Source organism: Ixodes scapularis, unplaced genomic scaffold (assembly GCF_016920785.2).
Source record: "Ixodes scapularis isolate PalLabHiFi unplaced genomic scaffold, ASM1692078v2 PGA_scaffold4__175_contigs__length_147842914, whole genome shotgun sequence".
Classification (NCBI taxonomy): Eukaryota; Metazoa; Arthropoda; class Arachnida; order Ixodida; family Ixodidae; genus Ixodes; species Ixodes scapularis.
This window is the reverse complement of record NW_024609879.1, coordinates 17,031,643-17,049,961: the sequence shown is the minus strand read 5'-3', so window position 1 is coordinate 17,049,961 and position 18,319 is coordinate 17,031,643. Positions and strand designations below refer to the sequence as shown.

At 46.1% G+C, this 18,319-nt stretch overlaps 1 protein-coding gene across 1 annotated transcript in view; it reads right to left on the bottom strand.

The window, feature by feature from the left end:
• Positions 1–2,108: 2,108 nt before the first annotated feature.
• The window catches only part of LOC8023558 (phosphofurin acidic cluster sorting protein 1), a 99,342-nt gene continuing 83,131 nt past the window's right edge, over positions 2,109–18,319 (bottom strand). Inside the window, exons 19-21 of the mRNA XM_029992995.3 lie at positions 10,603–10,684; positions 5,899–6,015; positions 2,109–3,920 (exon numbers count right to left, since the gene is read on the bottom strand). Of these exons, the coding sequence (XP_029848855.2) occupies positions 3,796–3,920; positions 5,899–6,015; positions 10,603–10,684 (324 nt within the window). The 3' untranslated portion in view covers positions 2,109–3,795. The remainder of the gene's footprint in view (positions 3,921–5,898; positions 6,016–10,602; positions 10,685–18,319) is intronic.

Sequence of the window (18,319 nt, the reverse complement as noted above, 5' to 3'; positions counted from 1 at the left end):
CTTTTGCCAGCATGTCCTAGTTTTTATTTAAAAAATGGACAAAGATTGAGGTTTTCGGCACCTCTCAACTCCTTCCCAATCTTCTGAGTCACAAGCGCTGCGACGTGAATGGGGGGTAGCACGAGGTTCCGGTAAAGTTCTCTCTCTAGAGCCATCAGTGAGCAGCGAGAACTCATCCGCTCGCAACCGTGCGACCACGTGCTGGGGAGCGCAGCGCAAACAATATGGTGAAAGGAGGAGTCTCATCCGGATCCGGCCATCGCCGTCCGGCTCTGCCCCCTCCCCCTCCGGCTTCTGTTCGCGGTAGCAGATAGAGCCGCTCGCGGCTGCAGGTCGGGGAATAATCTAATTCTTGCCTCGTGATTATGCGGTGGAACCGCAACATTTCGAAGGAAGGAGGCGTGTTTTCTGTCCTTTGTGACAAGATAAACAACATCAAAAGTAGAAGGTGCCAATTCTTTTAACAATAAAATCGTTGCACAGACTCCTTCAATAAATTAATAATAAAGACGGGGACAAAGGGAGAAGCACACAGGACGAGCGCTGAACTATCGACTAACCATTTACTGAAAAACCGGCTCCAACGAGAAACCATTCTGAAATCAAACAACAATGACGAGTCACTCACCAGGCATCGATAAAATCTATCACTTGTACGTGCACTAAGACTGCCTGTGTCACCCCACTTTCGAAGTTACCTCAGTCGTCGGCAGGGTACGCACAAAAGTGGAAAGAGAGGTGCTGGAGGCACAAGCAATAGAAAAGGCAGGAACGAAGCACTGCGTAAGCCAGTCTTCAATTTAGCTACATAAAAAAGAGATGAATTTTATCTATGCCTCGTGAGCGACACGTCATCCTTGTATGGCATTTGATTTTAGGGTGGCTTCTTGTTCAAGCCGTTTTTTTCAATAAATGCACACTTGAAGGGGAGAGAATGCCTCGAGTGGGTTCTTTCTTTCAACGTTTACTTCGAAACGTGCACCTTAGTGCGAAGCAAAGCTACGACAGTGGGAGCTCACAGGAGTATTGCCATACGTAAACTTGAGAGAGCCGTAAATTTCCGCGCTTGAGCGCAATCCTCGGCCTGCCGACACCAATGTGCCACAAGACCTTCGCTAACGAGCAAGTTTATGCCTCCGCCGCAAAAAGTGCCAGGCAAAAATCTCGTGAAGAGTCACATGCTGATGTGGGAGAAGCAGCTACTGCAACGGTGTTTGTGGTGACACATGGCGCGAGGGCCGAGAAAAATCATGACATACCTTGAGGGACAGTTTTAGTGACTGGATGATTCCTGGACACCCTACCTATGTTCTGTCCCAATTTCGTGTAATTGGAGACAATTTTTTAAGAGTATACATCTTTTGAACTTTCAGATGCATTTTTCTCATTTTGCAACTTTTGGTTGTCAACTTGGTTTTCAGCAATGACTTTTTGGAACTTGGAATGTTCCAGTCATTGTGAAATTTTTTTAGGTATATTATCTTGAGAACACTACGTAGGGTGCAGGTATCTATTGGGAATTGCAATATCTTAATTCTGTTGTTGCTAATTTTAACCAACTTCTAAGGGGCTTCTAAAGAGGAGACTTTTTGTCGTCTTTATTTTTCTCTTCTAGGTATATCAGAAAATGTTACTCAACTTTTGGCTAGTTACTTGCACTCGACATTTCATAAGAAGCAAAATGACTTACGGCACCATACTGATAAAAAAGTAGCGTGCCTAGATTTGTGTGCACAAAGCCTTTTTCGTGTAAGTGTTTCTGCCTCTAAACACAAAACTATACACGCAACATTAAAAGTAATGATCGCTTTAAAAAAGATATGACTATATAAGTAGCCAAAGTTTCAATAACCTAGAAGAAATATGTAAAAAAAAATATGAATCCGAGCCACATTTAATTTCATCGTGCTTAGTGCACACTCTTTTTGCACCCGACATTCATTTGGATCTGTGCTTTCGGCACACAGCAAAATATCCCATAAAGCCCCCTTTTTTGGCTTGATTTGCTATTTTCTTTTAAACGCCGCAAGGTGGCACTCTCCTAGTAATCATAGTGTTTGGATCAATGATAACCTTAGCGTAAATGCATCTAGTTAAGCGAACACTGCTGACTGGGAAGTACAGTCACCTTTGCTTTATTGCCCCTCGCCGCAATAACAAGTTTGACAGACACACAACCTAAAAATAGCATTTTTTCAACTACTCTCGATTGTACACTGAAAGTTAGCCCACTCCTTATTTTCGCCCAATTTTCTCGCGATTTTGGGTGGGCCATCTCTCAGGCGATCACGGTAACTAATTTGTCTCAGCGATACTGGAGCACTGTCAGGCTAATGACCGTCCTCAAACACCGCAGCTACACTGAAAGAAATTAGGTAAGTACGAACTGCCACGAGCCTGGCTTCGCTCGACAAACCCAAATAATAATTTATTACTTCTGTTCTCAACGCCACATACAATGTGTAGACGACATTGTGACACCTAAATTCCCACACAATTGACTCACGCTAAGACATCTACAACGAAAGAAACTGCTTCGAGACACCAATACGCGCACATTTCGTTATACACCGGAGAATCGCAGATGACTTAAATAAACAGTACCGCCAACGTTGGCCTAAAAAAAAAGATCCACCTGTACAAAATGACAAACCATAGCGTTCCTCTGGCTCTAGACTTGTAGGAGCACTGGTCGCTGGCTCGAAGATTACCGTATTTACTCGAATCTAATGCGCACCTTTTTTACGGGGAAATAGGTCCGAAAATCTATGCGCGCCACAACCAAAACTGCGCTACCATATCGCCATCGATATTTCAAAATGGCCGCTCCATTCGTATCAGCATGGAAGTTCCCACTGCAAAGATACGCCGCATTCACCATGATGCTGGATTCAAAAGAAAAATGATATTGTGCGCGGAGAGCGGTGGAAATCGGGCTGCATCACGCGCGTTTAGTTTTCCAGGCTCTTGCCTCGCTGCAGGACTTCGTCGGATGGGCGAAAGGTGCCTGGTGCACGATCCCGTCTGCCATGGTTATCAAGGCCTTCAAGAAGTGCGGAATTTCTAACGCTATGGACGGCACCGAAGGTGAAATGCTTTGGGCCGTTGACAGCGATAAGGAGTGGTCCGACAACGATGACGAGTGATGCATACCGCCCCACGGGTGCTGCACCGGACCGGCGTCGTGATGACGACCTCGCCGGAGAGAGACAGCGCTGTTCATTTCATCGCAAGATTGAAGCATTTAGAATAAACCTTCGTTGTTTAAGTGAGAAAAAGTTTCATTTCTCTATCCAACCTACAAAATCTGGTGCACGTAACAACTGAGGTCATCACGTTTTTTTTTCGGACCACGAAAAATAGGTGCGCGTTACAATCGAGGGCGTGTTAGACTCAAATAAATACGGTACTCGCGACATCCGGCGTTCCAGTGCTGCTCCGGTCGGAACGCAAGGCCACGATTCCCGACCCGGAGCGCGCGGCTACGGAGACAACCTTGGGGCGATGACGCCCTCGAGGGAAAGGGGGGTGGGTGGATATGTACATACAAACACAACGACACCTGGCACATCATGTGACTACGGCAGGACCCAATCGAGTGCCTGGCTGGAAGACCAACGCCCCCAGAACTCGCAAATAAATAGGGGTCCTCTTGCCCTCGTGAACGCTACACGCGGGTGCAACCCCACGATTGTCTTTTCGATCGACTCCCACGCACGGGTCGCCGTGAAGAGAGAGTCCGCACTGCACGGGCCGGCGAATGTGGCTGTCCTCTGGTCCGGGGTCCCTCCCCTTCTAGTGGCTCTGGCTGTGCTCGGGTGCCATGTACAGCCCGACCGGGAAGTACTTGATGTGCGTCTGCCACTGGGAGCTCAGCTGGAAGAACTTGACTCCCGTCCACTCCACGCTGTCGATCGTGACTGCGTCGAAAGGACGTGGGAAACGTTTCAGCACGACACTGCATCCGATGGCCGCATTATCTCTCAAATGACTACCATATTTACACGATTGTAAGTCATTTTTAACTCTGTAACGCCCAATTAGACTGCAGCTCTCGAGGAGGAGGAGGGGAAGGTACGGAGAGGAAGATATGCCCCTGCTCTTCCTCCGTACCGTCCCCTCCGCAACAGTGCAACAACACCCTTAAAAGGAGGCTGTAAAGAGGAGCCTAGTGGCCATTATTTTTCTCTACTGCTTTCGAAAAGGAAGTCAAGCGAGGTACAAGTCCAGTTGGTACACGAGAAGCTTGAAGATGGGACGGCATTACGATAGGTTCTTGCTGCATAACGCAAGGTTGGTCTATGGTCTGTTGCAGGTTATGAATAGCAGGAAAAGCCCCTACCACAAAGGCCTACACCCTTTCCACTTTAGCAGAGCAGATGCTGGAAGGAGGGAACCACCAATTTTGCAGCAAGCACAGGGTTCTTCACCTTTTTATGTTGCAATGGGCAATAGTGGCTACATGACTTGACCGAGATGACAAATATAATGTACACAAAGCACGGTGTGTCTAGTAGTGTTTTATCTAGCTAAGCTCACTTACAGCATTTCTCTAGATTCCACAAACGACAGAATTCTACGAACCCGATTTAATGCGACTCCTGTTGCTAGAAAAGCCTATTAATTTCAGAGCTCCCTATTGCTCGGTCAAGTGTTACATACAATCTACTGTGATCCGGCTGTTGAAAGTGAATTTCTGGACGCAACCGCCCAATAGTGCCCTAGGTGTGCATAGCATTATGGGAGCAGTATGCACTAAGGCCAGAGAAGTAGTGTTGAAACAGCACGTCGGTAAAAATAAACTTCAATTGAAGCTCATTTTTACCGACAGAAGAGGATTACAGAACTCGGCTGCTACAATCACTCGATATAGGTTCGCCCCTTTCCATAAGAATATGTTTACTAAAAATACTTTACGTGACATTCATCAACAACTGGGATAATTAGATTGAACTCCAGTTATCTTGAAATTTGGCCACACAATGTAGGTATTGATTTTTCAGCTTAGATGTCACATACCAAGAGGTACGGGCCACCGGCACTGTGACAACCTGACTTTCTCTCAGAGTTAGAGAGAATATTGTATCCTATCGCATCAAAGCAACAAGAATTACCCAAAACCCTTAAACTTCCCAAAGAACTGGACATCCTGATGTTTTCAGTCATTCTAGTATTGGGCTCTCCAGAGGTACCATGGCCAACGAGAAAAAAGGTTTACTAACATGTCTGCACAAGCAGGCCAATGAACCTTAGGAACCAACCTTTCAGATCCCTGTTGTTATTTGAATGTGGAGAAACACTCTGCTACATCATCACAATATAAGTAGCTCGTGTAGCAGTGCTTAAAGACCGACGACCAGTTCGTGCTTTCCACTTTTCTCTCGCTTTCTCCTCTCCCCCCTTCTACCCTGTCCACCGCTGCCTGTTTCCTCCTCCCCCGTGGTGAGGAGGATTTTCTGCCTTGCAGAATCTCGAGTCTGGTTGTCGGCCTTTAAAAGTCAAATCTGGGCATTCTACATGCCAAACCAACAAAGGGCCTGTGGACAGGATTAATCTCGACTTTCCCGGTGACGTTTTGGTGAGCAACTGAAAACCTTCTACGCAATGAGCCTCCGTCAGATTGCGGGACCTCGGTCGGGATTCGAACCTGCCACCTGGGGATCCGTTGGCCGGCGCTGCCTCGGAGCCACCGAGTCGGCTGATGTTCCTACTTAACCACCTTGACATTTAGGACAGGTTCACTGGACGTCTGTTACATCTCGCAAGAATCCGTGCTGGCAAACCGCCACTCTATGCTGTGCGGCCAAAGCACCAACAGGTCCACTCTGCCCGTGTGGCGCTGCAACTGGCAAGAAATGTCGAACAACTGGGTCGAGGGGCAAACGAAAGACTGCTCACCCTTGAGTGGCGCCTGGAGGTTTCTGCAGGAGCAGATCAGCCGGTGCACTCCTTCCACCAGCTGACAGCGGGCGTCGCGGTCGGACTCCCGCTCTTTCTTCTTGCCCAGGCGCATGACTGCAAAGTAACGATAATTAATAATAATCGGTTTCACATCCGTCAAAGTTATATCGATTAAGGAGGGAGAGGAAGGAAGCTGCGTTCAAGACGACCCGGCCAGCCCTCGGCCAAACCGCCATAACACACACACACTCTACGGGTACACTTTCGGACGTTACGTCGTCAGGACAATGGCAGTAGGTGCAAGAACAAGTGGGAACTTTAGAAAAACTTTCAGCTTTTCCACTCCGGTGAAGAAGCAAGACCAGCGGAGCTGCACTCCAAAAAAAAAATGGAGGAAAAAAGTAGCAACGGCGCGTCTTCCTCCCTTCTACCGACGCGCCCCCAAGCGGACACGAGAAAAAGGGAGAAACGAGACGTTTTTCTTCTTCTCCAGGCAGACGGGAGAAAGCTTTCGCCCTCCCGACTCATCGTCTTTCGGTTTCGTTTTTCGAGCAGGTCGCGCACGTTGTTTAATAAATAGCTGCTGAGTTGATTGAGCTTCAGCGGCAGCGAAGGCCGTCTGTAATTCCGTCTTCTAGTCTAAACGTGCAGAACATTTTGGTTGCATTGACGTTTTTATCACTAATTTTATCAAACGAGCAAACGAAGCCGCTAGAAACAGCGAAGTTCCGGAGCAGTGCCAGCAGTGCCACGTACACTGGGGGATGGCCGTCTCCGGATTGCGGGACTCATGCGGAACTACAGTATAGCGAAACCACGAGGAGCTGTGTCGACGTTTTCGACGTTATGGAAACCGCAGGAACTGCGTCCAAGACAGGCAGGTTTTGCTGCCGGCTGCCTGGGTGCCTTCCCCCCTGAGCTCGGTTCTGTTTTCCGATGCCCAGTGCAACCGGCGTTCATTGTGGTTTTGTGTTTGTGCGTGTCAGAAACATAGCTGCAATATTGTGATGGCAGTGTTGTGGGTTGTGAACAGAAGACTGGAATTATCGCCGATGTGACCGTGTGTTCGCGTATCAGTGGTGTAACAAGAAGATGAGATCGTAAACTGTTGGGCATTGATGCCGCTGGTCGGGCCGTGATCGGAGGGGGCGGGGTGTCGCAGGTTGACATTCCGCTTTATATTAAAAGGTTTAATGCCATTCGAGGGATTACGTGCAATCGATCAACGTGCGTATAGTCATGTTGGAACGCTGGTCTGAACAGTAGAAGCTCCTATCGTACAGTGGCCAATGTGACTGTCGGAATTGTCTCGTCCCCGAGAGCGATTGCGCTCTGGGGCAAGGACTAAACAGTATGAAATCGTGACAGAAAGTACGTATATTTACAGTATAGAATTTCGGCATTAAAAAACAATAGTAGGGAAAATCGAAAAAAAAAAAAAAAAGCTACCCTTTATTTTGTTGTTTAAATATACTACGGTTCCTGGAGAAACTGCCCTCCGTGGCGCGCTGGGATGAGCGCTAGACGTTTTCGGGCTCGCCACGGCGTAGCCAGCGTAGCTCCGTACATTTAACACCTGCCGCAAGTCGCGGCTTTGACTGCATTCACGTTGATCGAAAAGCAATTTCTCAGCCCGTGAAGCATCACTTCCAGCTGAGTGAATATCCACTCTACAGAGATTAATTCAAGACGGCAATTGCAGCTTTGCGCGAACAGCACAAATAGAAAAACCAATAGAAATACGGGCTACGACGTGCCGTGTGAGGAAACAAACTCATGGCTTCAAACCGCATTGGAGCGGCTTGATTTATTGGCTTTCAAATAATTACGGCATGATCGAGCGTTTACTTTTTAGTAAGAGATTCATCCCCTGAGCCATTCAAAATACTCTCAGAGGCATGACATTGCTGGGAAAAAATCAACATGCTGGGAATATTTTTTATTGCTTAGGGAGTCACCGAAAAGTTCCGTACGTTCAAAACAACGAGTATAAAAGAGGGAAACGCAGAGCACGGGTGTAGTGTTCCGTTGTATTGATATATGTGTGTGCCATGTATGTGCTCAATGTATGTTCACCCGGTGCTTGTAATAAGCGTAGTGTGTGTACAGTAAAGGATCCCCAAGCGCAGTAGTGGCCTGAGAGAAGCAAATTATTTTTTGTAGAACATGAATTGGGTGGTACCTAGCGCCACCTAGCCTAGCCACTTGCAATTACTCAGCTTGACCCTGCCATCTGGTGGCTAGCGATTTAACCTTCTTTCACGCTACGCGATAAACAGAGGCTTCGAGTGCTTCGAGTTTGTTCTTTCGAGAGCGGCTTTTGGTTTCGCGGATTGAGTTTGCCCTTCTCCGTGATGTGCGGTTGACGAAGGAATTGGGACTCGAGGAACACCAAAGGTAAGACGCAAAGTGCCCGAAGTAACTGGGTATCGGTTGTCTCCGTTTAACATCGCAGTGCTGTCGACGAGAAGACTGAGTAACTGCTTTCGAAACGCAAGTTTCTGTACCTGTGGGGGGAATCTGGCTTCGAAAATAAACACAGTTTGCGGAAAGCTCGTGTTACGCTTTCATTTGCTGCTGCTCTCGTCCCGTACAAGAAACGTAGCGTCCTCGTCAAGCCTTATTGGGCTCGATTTCCTCGGTTCGGGGCCGCCATATTGAGACGCAAGCGACGGAGGAACTTTGCTCCCCTGCTTCAGGGACAGAAGTTTCTCCCTTTCTAAAGGAACATAGGTTACAAGACCGTTCCTCCCCTAAGGGAGGACTATCCATACCCTTTTTTCTAAGAGTATGTACTGTGGTGGCACGACTTCTTGCACGACCTCAAGGACAACGCCTAGAGGACAATGCCTAGGACGACCTCAGGGACGACGCCTAGGAGACGACCTCAAGGGCGACGTCTACGACAACTTCAAGGACGAGTTCTAGGACGACCTTGAGGACAAACTCTGGGACGACCTCAATGACAACTTCTAGGACGACCTCGAGTGTGACCTTAAAGATGACTTCTAAAACGACCTCGAGGACGACCTCAACGACGACGCCTAGAGAAATTCAGCCTTTCCACTTTGGTGAAAACCACAGTAGAAAGGCTGGAAAGGTTGCCACAGTCGCTCATAGATGGCAGTAGCTGTCCAGAGTTTTGTGTCGAGATTTATTTGTCCACGGACACGAAACTGAAGAAACCAGCCATAACAGCTCCGCTGTATAAGCACCGAAAGAACGGCAGGCAACGTAACACCCCAAAATATCACGACATCAGGTTTTTGCCAAGGTACAGAGCAACTTTCCAGAAATGTAGACGAAGCATTTGAGATCAAGACAAGAGGCAAGGATTGTGTAAGTAAAGTGTTTGTATACTTATCTGAAAAAGAGCATGAGCGTACACAACGGGGTTTGCACTGACCTAGAAGACTAGGCACTTTTTGTGCCTTGCTTTCAATAAATGGCTCAACAAACAGGTTTTGCCCAGCCAACATTATTCCTCCAATTGTATATTAACCTTATCAAGTTGCCATCTTGATTTTGCTTTTTATAGCAATAGCTGCTATAGGGTTGGCCACCACTGGAAATGATGTCCGTTGCTGATGTTGTAGGTGTAGTTGTTCATGAAGTTGATGTAGTAGTTGTAGTGGTTGATGTTGTAGTTGGCATTGCAGGGTCTGTTATAGATGTTGCCAAATCCTCAAAAAATATTGCCAGCCACCCGCGGAAATTGAACCTGAATCGGCTCCACGTGAAGCGGAGGCATTACCACTGAGCTATGCAACAGCCCTAACAACCCGCTCTATAGTTAGTGTTTTTGTAATACCAGGTGCCCACTGCACACGCTCTCCGGAAAGAGGCTCGAGGTACACCTAGGCACTTCTTATGAGTTGTGAATGTGAAAGCAGGAATGTCGTTCTTGCGCGCATTCTCGTGAAGTGGGTGCGCCGCACCTTGACTTGTCGCAGCTATTGGGCAGGAGATCGAACTATAGGGGGTGCTCTGACCTGTTCGTTGTCCCCACACCTCGATGTTTAACCGACACAAGGCCTGTGCACATGCCCACAGGCCTTATGGGCATGTCCATGCCATCTTCTACAATAGAGCGCAGGGCACAGTGCAATGTAAAAAATACTAACAACCGACGAAGTGACGTCAAGTGCCGGATCTATCCTGAAAGCAGTCGTCAGAGAATGCGAGCCTGACCCACTTCGGCTTTTGTGCCGAGCTTGGCATGTGCATGCTGCATTGTGCATGCAGGCCCGAGTGGAAACAAAAGAGCCCCTCCTCCCCCTCACCGGAGAATACAAACTCCAACCAAACGCTGACGCCGCATTCGGTTATGTCGGCCGAGCGCCGAGTCATTGTATTTGTTGTCACCCATCCGTGTAGTTCTAAAGTTAACTGCTTGGAGCATCACGGTCTGTCCTCCTGCCCAAACGCTCCGACTGTACTATAGATTAACACGAGATTGCTCAATTTTTTTTTTTTAGTAGGGCTTAGAGTGACAGGTAGAAAACGTCATATTTGTAAAGGGCTAGAGGAATGCAATCATGTGTTTTTGTACTCTAGCGCCATACATGTTTGAGCGGCTCATGCTGGTTTCTGGGTGCGAATTTTCGTGCCTACTTTCACAACGAATCGATCACATTATTGGCACATCCCAACGCAAGAATGCGGCCGTCGTCGGTTCGGGAAGAGCGTGGTGGCACCTACTCTTCTGCTTCTTTTCCTTGGTGACATAGTTGAGTGTGAGGCTGGGACCCAGGGCCTCACTGGTGTTTGCCAACCTCCAGACCTGTGCACACAGACAGAGAGAGCACTCTCACCAACACGCTTTCTGCTCCAGCCACGGCTGACAACTCATCGCTAGACCCATTCTTAAAAATGTGTGAATACCTTTTCTTCTTTTTACTGCAAACGGAGCATTAATTTTAAATGTTACCTGCAAATCAAACTTAAATATTTTTGGAATATCTTTTTAATACGGGAGATGAGAGACAGCAACAATATGCTAAGTGATGAAGAACGTAGTTTGAATTGCTGTGAATGGCTCAAGAATATGATAATTTTTGAGCATCCAGATTGATGTTAAATTCAAGTCCATGTGTAATAAAGCTATCTGTCATTTGATCGTAAAAATAAATGACGTTTTATAGATAGACAGGATTCGTACGCATCCTTGAAAACCCTTGAATTCGAAAACGGCATTTTCCAGACCTTGAAAGCCCTGCAATTTTTAGCCGTGCTTCAAAATTCTTAAATTTACCAATGATTGTCAGTTGTTTTTTCTTGTGCAATAATGAATTTCATTTTTACGATAATAAAATATAATATTTCTTTCATGTGTACGTAACAAAAATTTCATAATTTCAATAAGGAAGTTTTCTTATCAAAATCTTTCAAAACAAATCGAATAATAAAAGTTAAGAATTGAATTGAATTCAATATTTTCGAATATGAATAGTAGTTTGAAGTAAGAACATTTTTGAAAAACAAATATTTTCTATTTGATGTGAATTAAACAACAATGCTAAATCAAAACGCAACTGAAATTTCTAGGGGTGTGCGAATACCAAATAGTAGTTATCGAATCAAATTAAGAAAAAAAAAGCTGAATATTGAATCAAATATTGAATACCGTGAAATCCCGAGAGATAGCCCACCTAACATCAAGAGCAAATCGGGTGAAAATATGAAGTGGGCTAACTTTTGGTGTACAATCAAGAAAAGTTTTAAAATATTGCTATTTTTAGGTTGTGTCCCTTCGAAGCTTGCTGGAATGAGAATACAGCACAAACGAACGACGGACCAGTAGAAGAGTACCGTAAAAACCCGCGAATAATACAAAACATAATTTGAGGACTGCGAAAAAAAAAAAAAATTATCCGCGTATAATACGAAACAAAATCAGGATTACGAAAATATTCCTTATTTGCGTCATAACTGAACCTTAATCACTGTCATCACGTCCATCAGACTCCTTGTCCGACGCCTCCTCCCAAAGGCAGTAGTCTTCAGTGCCGTCGAGCGCATTTGAAATCCCGCACTTGAAAGAACGAGCGACGAGCGAGCGCCGACGCGGTAAAATCTTGGCACGGCGCATAAAGCGAGTAACCCGATGACGGCTCACCAAAGTTCTCATGCAGCAGCTCGGTGTTTACGGCGAGGTGCCGTTCCGCTGAGACTTGCCTCGACGTCAACGAACACGCCATTCTTTGGGCTCCTAAAACTTCTTCTCGTTCCGTTGCACGCAAACAGAGCTTGCTTTTGTCGTCTCCATCCGCGGATGCTGCCCTCATTTACGGCGAATTGTCGTCCAGTTGCCCTGTTGCCGGTGCCTTCCGCAACCAAAAGTACTTTTCTTTTGAAGGCAGTCGATTATCGTCTTCGCCAAGGAGGATAGAAGCGTAGGAGAGGGCATGACGACAGCCGTGTAGCCTCCAAAAGCCATGCTCCCTAGACGCTTCGCCTCTTTCTCATTTTTCTCCTTACTCTCCTCACTTACCACGCCAACGTGACCACATCACGTGACCGTAGCTAGCCTTCGTCTAGCTACAAGCTACTAGAATACACCACAGGCTAGCCTTCGATCTGATAAAAGCTACCGGACGGAGCGCGTGCAAGCCTGCAAGAAGTCCTACAATCAACCATCCATCTCACATGTGACATGTCACGCGCACCAATAGCCAGAGAGATCTACGGTCACGTTGGCCACAACATCGTTTAAACTTTTTATGACTAGGCTTCACAAATATAGCAACGTGCCCTCTCCTCATAGAGATCATACATACTAACTCTAGAGGAGAAGGTCCGCCATTTCCCCATGCATTCTGGCTGCCGCAAGCGGCGGAGCATGCAGGCAGACCCTCGGGGTCCCACATGGTTACCAACTGCCTTCGATTTCACGAATATAATTATATCATCAGAGCAGTTTCATGAACTTCAACAATCCACAAACTTACCGGTGGAAAGATACTCGCGTTCCTTTCGAAGCTTTCTTTTTGCATTGCGTGCAGATGTACGGCCTTCCGTTGACACTAAACTAAACCAGACAACTGAGATCACCGCCTTCGTGGATGGTCGCGCCCCAGGTATACGAAACCGCGCAACCACCAGATTTCAGAGATTTTGACAAAAGGGAAGGTAATGCAGCGTAATGAATATACCGCTTTTTATAAGTGTCAGAATAGCTATATTTAGTTTACAACGCTAATTTATCACCGTTTATATTGCTGAGAGTTTTCAGTCTTCGCGATTACCATTGTGACTGTCGTCCTTCAGCTGGCCACATTGGTTTCTTTCTCTCGTGCTCTGTTGCTCTCTTTCGCGATCTTTCACTCGGGACCCAGGATGTCGGCGCACAGGATTTGCCGCTCCTCCTCACCACCTTTACCCCCCTGCCCTCTCCTAGTGCTTCTAACCTCCTTGGTCTTCGTGCCGACGCCATTGCCGAGCCTCACTGTTGACGGATGGTGGTGCCTCGAACATTGTGATTTTAATGATGATGATAGCTGTTTTGAGTGCCTTATTGCTTCGAAACCGAAACTACGTCAAACAGCGTTAGATCGCGCCTCATCGAAGCTGAAAATTGTTAGGACCTACGTATAATATGAGCCGCAAATTTTACATAGCAAAATTTAAAAAGAAAACCTCTTATATTTGGGTTTTTACGGTATACACAACACTACTATTACTAGTAGAGGGCTATCTTTCGGGGGTGGGGCATCTCTCGGGATTTTACCGTAGTGATTTTATTTGTAGGAATTTTTCAAGATGTGCTGCGAATGAGATTATTATATATGCAGAGTATGCGCCTGGTGCAGAATATGCATCTCGTACAAAACAAAATTCCAAATGTATAAAAGTTCTGGTGAAAGAAAAAAAAAAAAAAGAAAAGCAGCTTTTGATGGATGTTGGGCAATAAAGATCCAATTTTATGGCGCAAACACAATCTATCTACCCTAAGCGTCACAAAAAACAAAAAGTTACAGCCATGTGTTCCTTTTTTCTCTTTAGAAGCACGACCTAACACCACGACATGTTCTTTTTCCTTTTATACTCATACCTCAGAAAAGGGGCATTGTGCGATATTTCGTCTCAATTTTAAGGGAGAACAAGGGCACCCGGGATTTTATTTTATATAAATAACCAGACAGCTGTTAAATCTGAGTAAACAGGCTTAAACAATATAATCTGAAGTAATTAAAAAACACGTGGTTAGGTGGTGCAAGTCACCGTCCAACTGCCGCTATGCATCCATTCCTCCGTTCATCTATCCTGCTTTAGAGCGCCTAGATTAAAGAATGAGCAAGCAAACCTCAAACCACGAAGACGGCTCCTGTGCAGATTGGCAATAAGTGCGCATGTGTTGTGTAGTCGCTTGGAAAGAAAGCGAGCAAATGAAAGAGCGACGACGCCTGCCCGATCGACACTTTCGCCTTTTCGTCACTTTCTCGCTGTTTCTAATTCAAACGCGGCTATCGAACGGTTGGAAACCCTCTAAAATCTAGGCACACTATTTTTCCGTTCCGTTCCGAATCAGAATTTGCAGCTTGCGACGAATACAGTTTAGACTACTTACAATGTAACTGCTTATAGTGCAGGACCGGGTATAACGCGGCTTTTTTAAACCACCGGTTCGCCTCCGATATACCCCCATGTAATTAAATACCGCTTAAAATGTAGGCGTGCGAAGGGAAATACCGGTTATAGTGCGGTTTTCGGAACAGCCCGGCGACCGCGCCGACTGACCGACGCAGAGAGCACACTTCCCTGTGTGACACTAGATAACGGCGATAACGGCGCGAGCCGCAAGCGGCACTCGCGGGGTAACGAGGTTGCTCGAAGAAGCGGGGAGAAGCGAAGAGAGAGGGACGCACGCACGTGTCGTTCATGTGCGTGCGCCCCTCCGCTGCGTTGAAAAACAACCGCAACGACAGACCAATCGCAGGTCGAGGAGAAGTGTTCGCGCGCGTTGCATGCCGGTGGCGGGCCGGCCGGCCGGCTGCTTCTATCCGCAAACATGGCGTCGGTTTTGATCGTCGATGTAGACGGCATGGTAGAAGCTCATCGTTCCGCGTAAGAGCGCTATCCTTGACTGTGAATTTTCGTTGTGTGTCGTTGTTATAACCCAGCACGTACTAGAAGGGAAGATCCACCTACTCATGCGGCGGTGTTGTGGCGGCACTCTCAAGACGGCAGAAAGAAACGCCCGTGTCGTTGTGTTTGTTTACTTCGACTACAGTGGTGCTTTCTAAGCATTTGTGTTTTCGAACATCGCCCGGATTTCTTATTTGGAGCATTTCATGCCTGTGCTCAAGTTGAAGGTATTACTGGCACGTACCATATAAAGGATGCGAATTTTCACGCGTTTTCATCGCCGGAGAAAAGTGATTAGGGTTTGCAATCCTGAACGCTCGCAACGTCCGTCCGCAACCCGCGACGCCGTTAAAAGGCTGCGCCAGGCAAAAGTCGCTCATTTCTTTCAAAATGTGTGACACACTTGAGAGAGAAGGGTACTAGTCTGGTGAAATAAAGACTTTCCTCAAACTAAGCTTTATTTTTCATCTAACATACAATAAATTCTTTTACAAAGGTAAGTTGTCTCATGGCATGTATTTTGGCCTGAAAAATTTATGTTTTGGTTATAGCGCGGTACCGTTTATAGTGCGGATTTTCGCGACTCCCGCGACATGCGGCTGGTTTCATTGGCGTGGTAAACGTGGTTTCTTTTTGTAATCTTACAGTCGCTGATTTCTCCGAGTGTGGCAAGTGTGTTCTATATCGGTGCTTCAATTTGAAACAAAGGGCTTTACTCGTGAAAAGAATTAGGCATGGCACGGAATTCCGGCTTCCCAACAATTCCTCTCTGGAATTGTTGGGAAGTTTGGGATGTTTCAGTTGTGATTCAAGGTTAGATTGCGTCCCAATCATGACTAAATCTGCGTGCTATGAAGTTTGTGGAGTTTGTTACTTTTCTTTATTCTAACCTGTATGTTAGATATTTGTGGAATGGTAGGACCAACAGGTGTTTCTCGCATGGCCTGTCGAACATCACGGCGCTAACATCGGGAGAAAAAACACCTTTTTTGTCAGCTCCGCGCCGACCGCGCGTTTTGGGCCGAATATATAGAATATTCGAGTGACCGAATACTGGGAATTCGATTCACGAATTGAATTATTCGGAAACATGCTATTCAATTCGAATTCGTAAATTTGAGTATTCGCACACCCCTAGAAATTTCATTTTTTCAACAAACATTTATGGAAAGGTTATTTTTATTGCAACAAGAAAAAATCCACACATGTGACTGATAAAAAAACTGACGAAATAAAAGATCACTCAGTGAAACACCATTCAAGGAGTGAAGCTACAAAACGTAAATGAAAGTACACAAGCGGAGGCGGGTCAGCAAGCCACAACGCAGTCGGAGATCGCGTTGCGAACGAACGCAACCATACACAAGCGGTGGCCGGGCGGCAAGCCACGACACAAAGTCAAAGATAGCATCACACAGCTGCATCAACAGTGCCGGATTAAGGCATTTGGGGGCCCTGGGCTGGGGCTGTTATGAGGCCTCTATCTATGATAATGGTGGTGGTGATGATGGTGGTGGTGGTGGAGATAACGACGACGACGGGAATATGTATATTTTTGAACATGTTAAATCTAGATATGTTTCATCGTATGATTATTGTCTAGCCTTGTTTATATCCGTAGATTCAATGGAATTCAAGTTTTCCTTGCTGACATTGAGGCAGATGCGATTGTTTAGAAGCTACTTCGCAAATGATCAACCACTCTAGCAATTTACAATAGTTATTTTGAGGTACAAAAATGAAATAAAAAAAACATTGCGGAAAATATTAGGATTTGTCGTTCCATCCAGCAACTTTACCAGAAAAACAACAACAACAACAAAAATATCAACACTAAATTGCTTCCGTTTAAAATATTGACTCTGTTCATGAATTTGTTTGACTAGAATTACAGCTAGATTCATGGAGTACATGCCTGGGCCAGTTTATACAAATTGGTCGCAATGTCAACTTGTAGCACAGGTGACCCTCTTGCTAACATGTCGAGTGACATCATTAATCACACATGAATTGAGTTATGCAGCAACCGAAAAGGTAGTTGCAATATTCCCATTCCCATACTCCTGGTTTGCTTGCTCCACGTTTGTTTTACACTACACATGGTGAACATAGTTTAAGTTGTGCACGATGCCCGGGAAGTGCAATTTTCAGCGATTGTGGCTGGGTCACGACGACTACAGACACCTAGAGAGCAGAGGCAACAGGTGACATCACCTACACTGTCAGGTCAAACAGCCTAAAGAAAATGGCGAAAAGCAAGATGCAAGAACTTCTAAACTACTATCAGGAGATCGAGAAAAAGCTGCAGTAACTCTACTGAACCCTTTTACTAGCACTTACCTATTTTTGTGCGCATAACCCGCCCCTGCATATAACCCGCACCACCAACTTACTACTCTTGAAAGGGAAAAAAAATAAAAAAAAAAATGCATATTATTTCCAATAACCTTGTAAAGGAATGTCCAGGTCTCGCTAGAAACCTATATTTATTTTCAATACGCTCGTCGCTGCAGTCACTGCAGCTATCTGAGGTGCCTTCATTGTCACAGGCAGCGTACTAATCCTTGCTGTCATGGTGATTGCTGATGCAGCACTTTTTCAAACTGTTCCGCACCATCTCATCTGGAAAGGTCGTGGTCACATTGGATCTCTGTCAGTACGATGTGACCGCGACCTCTTCTCTCCTCGGTGAACTTTGTCAGCGCATTTTAAACCTAGTCTTCGAACTGCGGAACAATCTTCAGCCGTGGCTTGAGTCTGCAGGCCGTCATTCCTCCATTCTCACCCGCACGACTTGTTGACATCATAACAGCCATAGTTCTGGTCTGCCACTTGGTTTATGATTTCTTTGGCAACAGATCAGATGACAGTCTGAGCCTTTGCCGTGAAGATTTGAAACCGCGAAAATCGTTGCCGTCAATAGCAACACGCGTTCGACGGCAACGACACCTTGCGCGTTGCCGTTGAATCGCTGGCTCCGCTCAGCTGCTCATTCCGCAAAAGCAATGCAAAGATGGCTACCCGAAAAAAGGAGAAGGTGGGGTAAAAAAAGTCCCTAGGAGAAACCGGAGGAGAGGGACTCCAGGGAACTTATCCCTACAACTCCTTGAGCATTGCTGTGAAGCCGCACTGCCAGCCGAAATTTGCGTATAACCCGCTCCCCTACATATGGTATTTGTCAAATGCGCCTTTTGCTAGGGATCATGCAATAAAGAATTTTGACAGTACATTTCAGAAAGTTTTTATATTCTAAATTTACTAGCTAAAGCATTGGAAGGGGTCCTGTATGAACTTTTACCAAAAATTCGGCGTATGAACGATAAATATGCAT